The sequence below is a fragment of the Varroa jacobsoni genome, unplaced genomic scaffold, assembly GCF_002532875.2.
Source record: "Varroa jacobsoni isolate VJ856 unplaced genomic scaffold, vjacob_1.0 scaffold_242, whole genome shotgun sequence".
Taxonomy (NCBI): domain Eukaryota; kingdom Metazoa; phylum Arthropoda; class Arachnida; order Mesostigmata; family Varroidae; genus Varroa; species Varroa jacobsoni.
The window spans coordinates 448275-460635 of NW_019213144.1; the positions used below are offsets into that span (position 1 = coordinate 448275).

General features: G+C 43.8%; 1 protein-coding gene across 1 annotated transcript in view; it reads right to left on the bottom strand.

Moving 5' to 3' along the window:
- LOC111273991 (tubulin beta chain) overlaps window positions 1-9698 on the bottom strand; it is a 14116-nt gene extending 4418 nt beyond the window's left edge. Inside the window, exon 1 of the mRNA XM_022856055.2 lies at window positions 9514-9698. Coding sequence (XP_022711790.1) covers window positions 9514-9570 — 57 coding nt within the window. The 5' untranslated portion in view covers window positions 9571-9698. The remainder of the gene's footprint in view (window positions 1-9513) is intronic.
- Between the last annotated feature and the right edge of the window lie 2663 nt (window positions 9699-12361).

Here is a 12361-nt window from a genome sequence, read left to right on the forward strand (position 1 = left end):
AAAAAAATCAACTCAAACTGCGTTCCTGCTTTCAAGTGAAGGTTGAGTTCCGTCGGCTCTACCGCTCTGCTCACCAACACTGTCCGGCGCGACAGAGGTTAACGGCAAATATCCGCCCCTCAGCGATGGAAAAGATGGAGCTGACTTCTCGACCGAAAAATCTCACAACTGATTATTCACCAGCCGCAACAAAAAATGACTGGCCAACTCTTGACCGTCGATAAAAGGCGACCGACAGGCCAAACCAACCAGGGAGTCGGCAGCTGTTGGCAACGAAGTCGTGACGCGCCGATGGTTTTCAATGGGTCGAGCTGACAGGGGATAAACGCAATGGCATAGTAGCGTCGAAAGCGCAGACTAATACGCACCGCTGCCACAGAAACTCTGCCAGTCGACTTTCCTATCTATCCCACGACAATGACGCCGGCAGAGTTTAAAGAGGCATGTCGTTCACGCTCACAACACTGCGTACCAGCCCGATTGCGGCGTCTGTCATGTACGAGGCCCATCTAAATATACGATAGAAAATAAATATTACGGTATTTGCATTGTTTCCGTTCTTCTAAGAATCGGCACCTTTATGGTAGTATACATCCAATTTAGCGCGAAAAATTACGAATATAGGATACTTACATTACTTCACGAAAAACTAAATCGTTAATGAGTATCACATTTATCACACATAACATTAGTGTAAAATCTTTTATTGTTAATTCCCCGTAAGTGCTAGGATCAGTACGAGTACAGCATCAGCATTGGAAAACGCGTCTGGATTAAAATCGTGTTTGTTGTACTTATTTACTGTATCTCCTGTATTGTATTTTCTTGTATGAGCGCAATAATTAGAACAGAGCTCACACGTACCCAGCAATCTTCCAATGACACAATGAGATACTAACTGCTACTGCTGCTGCTGCTGCTGCTGCTTCCATAGATCAGACTAATTTCACCGGCCCCTTTGACGTGGCTAAAGCGACCTCGTTGCCGGCTAACTTCTACTGACCCCTTCAGTTGCATTCACTATACCGACACTCAGTATCGGACGTCATCTGACTGGCAGCACAACGTCGCTGAAAGAGCCATAACAGCCGCACTCTGCAGCAGCGACGACATCGGCCGCTATTGCCTACAGAATTTCTGTGATCCCGAACCCTGGGTACTGGCGACGATGCAGGTAACGTAGCCGACGTTAGACGCTACTCTGCGAATGCGGAGAGAGAAAGTGGGCGACTGCCAAGGATATCTAACATTTGCATCGCATCAGCATCATCACCGTAATGGCAATGGCTCGAACACTATCAAAAATCCAACCAGACCGCCTTCAAAGGCATCGTCAAGCAATACAGCGCATCAACATTGTTATCCTCTCACTCGGCCAAGCAGAAGAAAGGCAACGGCAACGATGACGAAAGGATGACGGTATGGTTCAAACAGAGCAGAACCACTCAATTGTCAATCCCTTTCCTCTAACAACGTCCAAGATGTTGTACTGCCTTAACGACAACTTTTGAAAAACGTTCATCCATTATCAGCTGAGCACTCGTTATAAAAAGATACTAAAAAATCCACCAAAACGACTGCTTCCTCTGACAACCGAACGAAGAGAAAGAACATCGTAAAACGTTGATACATCTTTCTATTATTCGTCGGGGGGGGGCATTAACTACTAGTCGATTGTTCTCTTAACCTAGATTTTATTATCACTGTTTTTGAGATGTTTAATAGTTTCCAAGTTACGCATACTCCGCAAATATGGTGCTAAGAGCTGCACACATTTTTAGTATCAATAATTTAAGGGCAGATATCACTCAAGAAATTACTACACGAACACGATGCAGCCGCCATTTTTAAGCCGCCAAGTAAGCATTTGTTCAGCTGGTAGTGTCATGGCTAACGATCACTAAGTGCTGTGTGCTTAGGAAGACCATTGCAACAAGCCAGTTGACCCTTCAATGCTTAAACTACTTCCACTTTATTTCGACCTGTCTCGTTATGTCATTCTAGAAACGCTTGGCGGCTTTACACAACGGCCGTATGCTATTCTCATGAACCCCTCACAGTTCTTCTACAGGGACAGCGATCCTTACTTTCCAGTCTTTTGCTATTTATCAGTTCAAGCGTTCTCTCTACCTTCAGATTTCTTCTACTTTTGCTCACTTAGAGATCCGCACAGGAAAGCTCAGAATATGATCGAAGCGAAAAATGAAACCTGCGTTGGCTTTACCAAGCCACTGCTGCTTCTATCGTGATTTTGGCAAAGCCCATCTCTCTCTTATCTGCCTGCAGGAGACGTTCTACGCAAATCACACAACACTCGCTTCAGGTAGAGCTCGCCTTAGGAATCTCTTCTATCCCACGAAACCAGTGTTCCATTCTATTTTCTCTATCGTATAATGTTAGAAGCCCCCTTGCTCAGAATCCAGCCAGATCTGGTAACAAATCGACATTCTTAGTTGGTCCGAGCTTGAGTCGCACCAAGGGTTAGCTTGGTTCGCCAGATCCATCCATTTACGGGCAGACATCGTCACCAAAAAAGAATGTTACTGCTATTTATAAATGTCCTTTATCGACTCCCTTACTAAATAAGGCGTGCGCATTACCTTTTTATCCAGGTGGGTAACGCTTACGACGCGTATCTCTAATGGCTTGTTTGCCAGTCTGCCTGTCTAACTCTTAGAGCTGCCATCACCACGATACTGCCTTTTACGCCAGGTAGACGCTCGTCTTCGGCATTAAATGTTCGTTCGTCTGTTGCTAGCAGCAACCTTCCAAATGGTTACTGTGTAGCATACACTCACTACTAGCTGCCGTTTCCATTTAGGTGGCCACAGACAAACTCAATGAACTACGAACAGCACACCGAGTCCGAAAAACAATTGAATGCACCAGCGTATCTCAGCTCCAAGCAGACTAAGTGTTTTTTGTGCATTTTCGAGACTAACTATAACGAAGCAGTTAATGCAAAACAATACAGCCTTACACTAACGTGTGTTTAACGGCTGTCTGATTTTAAATAAAAAAGAAAATCCTACAATGGCAGACAATAGCGTCATACTGAATACCCCGCGTGCTCTCGCGTCCTTGAACATTAGCCAAATCATGGCGAGCTAAGAATCGTCTGAAGGATAATCAACTGAGCTAAACAAATGCTTACTACACTCTTTTGGATTGACCATTATAGATGACCGACGCGATTGGCGCAATTCTGTGTGGATAAAGTTGGAGCTATTCGTTGACTCATCACAACGACATGCTTGTGTCATAAACATATGCTATGACCTAACGCGCTTGTCTTGAAAAACCACGATGGTGGTACTGTGCCTCTCTTTGAAGATATTCGGGTATCAGCAACTCGTACCAGGGTTTACATTGGCGAATTGGTAGTTAACAACGCATAACGGCAAGAGACAGTACTCCATAGTTGCTATTTGTTGCCATATTGGCAATCGTTTTTAATGATAGGTACTCCTCCGACCATTACTTGCAATCTACAAACAGAAGACAACATTACAGACAACGAAATATAATATTTTTCTAGTCCAGTTATAAAGTTCCTGCGTCACGTGTCCAAGCTCACAATGGGCCGATAGATCACTAAAGACATTGATGTCCAATGATCGTACGCGTGAGCTCCGGGAAAATTCCTAAGGCCACTTATAAGGCAGACAAGCGAACGGACTTAGTGGCTGCCAGAGCTCGCTGCTTGGGCTTGCTTTGAGCCATGTGCGAACCGCATGTCTTCCTCAGCCTGACCAGCAATATTGTCTAGCCAAGAGACAGAGGTAGGAAACATATATCTAGTAGCAGAGGCAACATGACTCAGGCACCCCATCGAGATCATCATCAGTTTAGCTCTTGGTTCTTTCTTCTTTTCCACTTCGGTGTGTTATAAATGGCTAAAGGGCTGGCTAGTTCTACCCTCAATGGGCACTGCAGCGCAGTGCGGATACGACACCACATCGTACGCCATATAGCGACCATAATCATAATGCTTATTCCCGAAGCAAATGCTTCTCCAAAGCAATTTCGGTTGAAACCGCAATACTATCATTCGGAGCCCGACCGGCGTTCGCTAAGCGATTCCAACATCAGTTTCGCTCTAACTCCCTCGACGTAGTGATAACAAAGGAGGTCAAAATATTTGTTAGCTGCCTGAATCGCTCTGGGCTGACAACCCAAAATCTTTAAGGACTATAGGATCCAACGACAACACAAATATCGGAAGGAAATAACAAATTATCGATGGTCTCGATTGAGCCGTACTCTCGAAGGGCAGCCTTTCTTTCCTAATCATCTCCATCGGCTGCCAGCGACTAGTGCACTGAACAGGCAGATACAACGATTAGAGCCAGCATGATCTGAGCATAGACCATTTGTCTACCGTCTATATTCGCTTCAAAACTGGTCAGCGAATAGCTTCTAGAATAGAAAAAACCGGCACTCTGACTCATGAGAACATAGTTCTGCGTTCGCCATTGACCGAGAACTTTCCAAAATATATTGATTTGTCAATGTGGCATAGCAAATGTATCAACATCGCTTTTTGTTTAAATTCGCATTGCAATGATAGAACAACGTCGGAAGCTAAACGAAAAAGTTTCTTGGCAACATTTCTGTATGCAACATTGTAATGCCAGTAATTGAAAAGAATCGCTGTTTGGTTTAGTCTGAATCTTTTAACTGTGTCTTAAACCCGACCGTCTTGAACAAATTTATCGGTCAGAATAAATGTCTGAGCTTATTGGTAACGGCAGTTAACTTAAAGAGCGTTTAGAACTTCTAAAGGTGCATCTAACGTTTTGAGCAGTTAACAAACTTAAAAAAAAAAAACAAATTTTGCTTGCTCATACCTGGTTATAGGGCAAATTTTTTATTAAAATAAAAGATTTTCAAAGGCAATCACGTCCTCGCCGAGCTTTAGGCTCACCATCTTGATATTCATAATAAAAGGATCACAGTAGGCAACGACTTTGTTCTGATCTGCCTCGTCAAACGTCGTGTAATAATAAAAAATATTATAATAATACAAAATAATTTATTTTTTTAAGCAGTGAACCAAGTGACAGGTTGGTAAAAGTACTACCAGACCATGATACATAACCTGATCTACCTAACAATGTCGACTGTTAAGCAATTTTTTTTACAAATTTTTCACAAATTACTTTTTTCAAGATATGGACAGCCTAAATCTGTCAATCCACAACTAATCTTTATATTTGTGGGTTACACTATAATCAGCTTCTAAATCGGCCGCTACCAATAAAAAAAAGAAAACACTTTTCGTTGCTTGGGAGTACAGCTTTTTTGCACACAACAATTTCCGATTGCAATTTGTGCCATAAACACCAAGAGTATAAAGACATTTAAAAAGTGAACGAGACTTTCAGGTGAAAATTATGCTTAGACGACAGTAAATGTCATAGCTGATCATAGCCTCAAAAATGCAGAAGAGGTGTGCGTATGTGGCGACCTGCATCACGTTTCCTGTAATGCTCGACTTCGTTTTACCTTTTTAACAAGATTCCCTCTTAAAATATTTTAAATATACTAATTCGTCTTGCACACTAAGACGTCGTTATATTTACATTGCTAATTCCCATTACGATTGATTCCTCCCATAGATTAATAACTCGACAGATAAGCACAGAACAATAGCGACAGAGCAAATTTAAATCTGTCGGCAACAACGAATCCAATGACACGACTGGGGAACATCAGCAAGTTTGTCCTAACGTTGTACTCCTTGACTATGTTAAAATATCGTTCTCTCATGTGTAACAACGGTCATATTTGTCGTGCCTATTTTTCGCAGAGAAACAGTTCCACTCCGTTACCAATTCCCCAAATCTTGAGGTAGTATCAGGTGGTACCTTCGCTCCTACATGTGACAGGCAGTGTCACCTAATAAAAAGTGAGTCACTGCATTCGTTTCGAAAATGACTGGGGCAATGACAACAGCGCCAGCGCGATGATGACCAAAATGGCAGACAGGCTGACTGGTTGAGCGATCGGCACCGAACTATCTATACAAAAACCAATGGATTACGGGCGGAACGGGCTACTGCTGGGGTACAGAGCGACGACGTAAAACTGCGTCTGTATGTGCGTTATGATCTGATCCATCTAACAACTACGAAGAAGGAGTTCACTGAACCTCCCTTCGATACCATCAACTATAACAACTAAATTATCTTTTCTACCATCGCGCTGCAAACGCCGACCGGCCAACGGCAACATCGTGCTCCAATTTGCTGTGCTCTTTGCTCTAATCGACTCAGATTGCAACAATAACAGCAACGCCAACGAGATAATCATTGCAGTATCAACAAAGCGAACATTCTCTCACGACGTCTGCAGTCTACTCGTAGTAACAGTCGTTGGTGTTGGTAGTACCACGAAGAATAATTGCTTCCATTGCGGTTGCCGTTGCTCTACTCATCTACCTACTGACCTCTCTACCTGCGACTACGGCTAGTAAAATGACTGCCACCCCTGCAGGCGCAAAGCCTTGATGGAACCAACAGCAGCAGCAGCTGCATCGCGAACGTGATTATCGAAAGCTTGACATTGTCGTTGTCGGTAGCAAAAAAAAAGCCAGCGAAAATCGCAGCAACAACTTCCACGTTATGACGGTAGATGGAGGCGGTGTGGTCGGTTCGGCGTCAGCTGGCGACCGCCGCTTGGCCGCCTCGTGCTTCTCGTTCCTCCACTGGCTGATGCTGTCAGGTCACCAGCAAACAACGCGGCCGACAATGGAAGAGTCTACCGCGCCCCCTCCTCCAAAGAGTTATTGAACGAAGCTGCAGCTTCTGGAAGAGCCAGGATTGCGCGTGAGCCTTTTAATGCGTTCTTCTCTCTGCGTTGCTCGTTCCTCAAGTGCCGGAGTCGGTCGTCAGTCGCCGGTCGCATTCGCTGTTATTTGAGCTGTTTGCTGCCGCCCCATGCGCGGTTGTCGTCGCCATGAGTCGCCTTATGTTGTTCACACAAACCGAGACCAGCGTTCCGTGTGCAGCTGCGCCGTCGTTGCGGCTGGCGTTACTGACGAGATGTGTCAGAAAAGGTATAATGTCGGCAGCTTCGCCTTGAAAGCAACACGAGCAGCAACAGCACCATGTGCTTTCGATGGTGATGGCTGGTGGACGGCCGAGTCAATTCGCAAGAACTTAACGTGGAAACTCGTCCATTCTTCTTCCTATAGCGCGTAACATTTCACTCGCCTCAAAGGCCAAAACGAACCGGCCAACAACGCGCTGCTGCTGCTGCTGCTACAATACAGCAACGGGACGGACAAACGAATGGGCAACCGTCGACCCATCGTCGATGGCCCGGCAGTCCAACCGGCCAACTTAGATATCTAACTACTCCGGCGGCTACTGCTGCTACTATTATCATCACCAGCAATAACATCGGCTAAGTAAATGAACCAAGAACGAACATGCTGCTGGTGTGCGATGTCATCAATTAATTCGTGATACTCGACATCGCATAGATGAGACGCACACACACACTCACCACACAGATCGTCATTCGCGCGCATATTCTCACAGGACTCACACAAAGGCTTTGATATACTCGTGCTGGCTAATATAAACACCTTTGGCATTCGCGGCAACTGCCAGTAGCTGGCCTAATATAACGTACATACATATGACCGAGGAATGAAGTTGTAAGACTGCCATAGACGTAATAAAAACTGTAAGCATTCCCGGAATCAACACCCAAAAACTAATAGGAATATCTTTTAAAACTACTTTATATTTTTTCCAATTTGAAAGCTGCTAAGTAGTTTCACAGACGAAGCCATTAGTAGTAGCTACTTTGGTTGCGTTCATCTTAGCACGGGACCCGAACCAGAAATACTTGCCTTTTTTGTCGCCCAAAACACGACTGTTGTGCAAATTTTGTCAATAACAAGACTAAATTCTTAATGGTAAGGTGCTACCACATGCCACTCTTCCCACACTACAAAGGCAATTTTTGAGCTTTTAGGAAAACACGCACTACGTAAAAGAAACGTATATGACATTGGCGTAAATGATGACAATGCAATTTTGTCAAATAAAAAAAAGTACACATGTACATAGATAAGGCTATGGACCCATAGTGGATGCATACCCGAAATTAGCCACGCCCTGTTCAATGTTCTACTTATTTCGACAAAACACATAATCCCAACGCATGCTCGACACGTTGCTAGCGTATTTGATAACTGCAGTAGCAGGCGAACTGCTGCCAAATCGAGTTTCGTTGAACTACTGACAACATATCCTGAGCTGTGCTCTACCTGCCCTCATCGAACTAAATGCTGACGCTAAAAACAACAATAACATCATCAATCAGAAGAGTAATCATTTCACATGTTTTGATCCAGTAGCTAAATCTAATGGGTCATCTTCGACTAAATTCAACAAAAGCAAACAACTGAGTAAATAGCTTATAGAATCTAGAAAATCGAACCTTCTTAGGGCCTAAACGAACGCAACTGCTTCTGGAAATGAAACTTCGTCCGATTTAGCAACAGCTAGGCAAATTCTTCACGTAATTTCTATTTACCGTCAGCTTACCCGTCCCACAGAACTGACTGTTGCTCTGGAAGCAGTTTGCGCTCCTACTGACAATGGCGATCATCAGTGGCCACAGCGAAGCTTCTAGCAGCACCGTGACCTAAAGCGAAATGCTTAGAAATCGGCGTCCAAACTGCTAGTATCATAGCGGAATAGAAATGAAACGCGTCTGCACACGCCGTCGTGCCTATAAACAGCCAACGGCCGTTGCTTCATTTGAATCTGGCGCCATACTCGAAAGTGGCGCCGGGTCGACAATCGACGCGGGAAAACGCGTATTTCATCGAACATTTCAGCAAACGGCTAATTAAACGCCATATTCTAGCCACAACTGCTACTCCTCGCTGTTCACTGTCAAATTTGTAGCATTAAGTCGCTCTACCCAGATCGAGAGCAAATACTCATCGGCGCGGCGTTGCTTGGCTGTAACCATGACGAGTCGGCGTCTGTTCCGAGCTGATGTCGGTTCCATAGGCTGACCGGCAAGCGGCGGCACCGCCATGCCGCCACACCCAGCCGCAAGCGGTGGCACGGAAGTCACGGGAAGACTGCGAAAAATCGCTGTCAGCGATAATCCATTACGACTAATGTTTCACGGACAGGAGTGTTTGTAAACAGTTCAGATCAGTTTCGTGTGGACATACTGCCACCTATCGTAACCGCTTCCATAGACCTGTCTAGCTTCTGTACCGGAGCTGTGGTGACACGCAGGCCGCGGCGGTGGTAGCACCAACAGCACAGTGCTTGTTCGTTCTCGGTTGACCAGCAAGTTAGTCGATTTTTGACACAGCCAACCAGCTATGAACAAACAACGCATGCCAATTCCAATAGGCGGCGATGGGGAACAGGGCGTACGATATGTACGATATAGACACAGAGGCATCAATGCAAACGAAATTCTTTCAACGTCCTTCTCTCAACAACCAGCAGAGAACATGTAGAAACTTACCTTAGCTCCGATCTGGTTGCCACACTGGCCAGTCTGAATGTGCACAATCTCGCGCATCTTGACTTTGTCGTCCGAGAACTGAGAGCTTTACCGTCAGCGTAGAAAAGTCGAAAACTACTACAAAGACCGCAGAGCGCACAGACACCACGTCCCAAGCAGAGCTGCGAGACAACTGAGCTAACGATTACTATCCGCCTATTGGCGACTGCGTTCGCAGGCTCCTTGGAGAGGGCGGCACGGGCGGGACAGCCTGTCACCAATATCAACATTACACTTAGCCACCGCGTTCAACAAATAAACTTACTGTTTTTCAGTGACTCCATTTGTTGATTTTAACGTCCTGCATTGTTGAATTTTGACGAAGACATCTGAAATCGTTGCATGTAAAATTATAGCGCACCGAAATAGCTATTTCCACAAAATACTTTAAATCAGATTTGTTTCATTGTACGCTCGATGTATACCCTTTAAAACAGCTGCAGCCTGAGAGAGAGCCGCTCCGGCGGGGAATTTAAATAATCGATGGTATCGCCACCTGGTGGGGAAATAAGTACGCAAGATCGGGCGAGCCCCAGAATCGGTTCACCTCAGAAGCAACCCGTGGTCCTATCACTGCCTCCGATGGGGAGGCTCCGTCTGTGCACTGCAGGCATCGCTCGGCATTAAACCACGAGCCGATATTGGCTAAAATGACCGGTCGATTCCGCCTGTAAGCTGATTACAAATCGAATGAGTCGACTGAGGCAGCAATCGAGATCAGAAGCCATACATAGAGGACAGCAAAATCGTTTATTGCATCGAGATGCGTATTTGAACAACGAGAATGGAAGCGCTAATCGAACGAGCGGCGGCGGCGGCCATGGCACTGATCTTCGCACGTTTGCTTCGTTTCCTCGTGACGATTTCGAATATGGAATAACCGGACGCGAAATCTGAGAGTTAACGGCTAAATCTAGCCTTGAATGCGGCTAGGAGCCGTCAGTTGTCGTTGACAAAGATATGGGAAACTCTGCGCCATGAACAAGATTAGAGGCAAAACGATGCTTCATAGCAAAGAAGAAAACACGAAATAAAAAAAAAAAAGCCTCTACAATGTTTACTTACGTTCACGCAGTAAAGACGATAATAGCCATAGTAACAGAGATTAGATACAAGCAGTAAAATAAAATTATTTACACTCGAAATAAACAAAAAATTCCGGTTAGTGAAAAGTGACCAAAGATTTGGCTTTTGAGAATATAAAGGTTCCCTGAATAAGTCATTGGTGAAAGTTTACTAGCTTCGTCTACTACTGCTTACAAAATATTACGAATAGTACTATAGTGACAGTGTACGGTGGACATAGTAACTGTCGGGATTAAGAGTACTAATTTACAGCAATTATGTACTCTTTTTTATGAAAGTATTTGACTTGATGCCGAGCACTTATGTATATATATATATATATATTAGCATGATTATATCATCTTGTGGGTGTTGCTAGCGATGTGTCTGGCATCTTCAAATGAACGTGGAGGTAGAATGACTCTTTTTTGTACTGTTTCAAAGACTACGATCGAGAGATTTTGCCAGATTTATTTGAATTTCTCCAATACACCTATCCTATGCGGCAAATTAATCATTAAAGATCAAATCAATCTGCAGCACATCAGCTTTCGCTTGGTCACTTGTTGATGGGAAGAACTTTTCAGAACCGGTGTCCCGATGGCTAAACTGTGTAATGGTCGGAAACGGAATGTTATTATTTATTCAAAACATGTATTAGTGGCCTACCATTGACTTACCCTTAACAGACAAGTAACGTTCATTTCGCACTGCAAGTCCTGCGGGACTGTGCTTGTTTCTGTTCCATAATACTACGACTTATTTCTATTTCAATTACTTGAGAACGAAAAGTAATTTGAGAATCTCCTTAGCGATTTTTACTTCACACCTCAAAGTGGGCTAAAAGCTATTATGTAATTTATGTGGTGATCTTTCAAAGCCGAGTGGGTCAGTAACGAAAGTAGTACAAACTTGAAAGTGTATGAATTTGAAGTTCCCATTGATCTTGATGCATTATAACGTTTGCAGTGAGTGTTACGCTTTACCCTGGGCCCTGTTCTCTGTGTAATATGCTCAACATTAGGAGAACAAACAATCTGTATTTATTATAATTACCTTATATCAATAAAAGAACGCCTAACGCAGCGAGAGGATTATCCCTACGAAGCAGCACTAAAGATGCTTACTTTGAGAAAAAGGAAACCTGCTCTTTCACAGGCGCATCGAAATAATGATATGATTAAATAGAATTAGCATCACCTCGTACTTTATTCATAGATTATACAAGCCTGCATTCACTTAGTAACTTCAGTAATATTTCAATTGAATTAATATTTTGTTGAACAATAAAGAAGACTTGTATGTGATTTTTATAAAAATCGTATCTTAAGCTACGTTAAGCGTTAATGCTTAAGCTAAGCTGAGCTAAGCGTTGATTTTTTACGTTCAGCATTCTAGATTAGAACACGATGTCGATGAACATTGGGCAATTATGACTTTTGGCGCTATTTGGACCCCAAGGATCATTGCACAACTGGAAGACCTGGAAGCACTATTGTAACCTAACACAATGTAGACTCTGTATTGAGTTTAGAATACATATGGTTTGACTGCATATAGTATGATCACAGATAACAATGATCCTGCGCAATATTTAAAAGCTGAGCTAGAATTATTTCGAACCGAACGAAATTGCCAAACCACAGCATTTTTCGCAGCTGATATTAACGCGCCAGCCGCAATGTCGTTCGCAGTAACTGTAGCAGTCTAGTAAAACCACGCTGACCATAATAACTAAAACAAG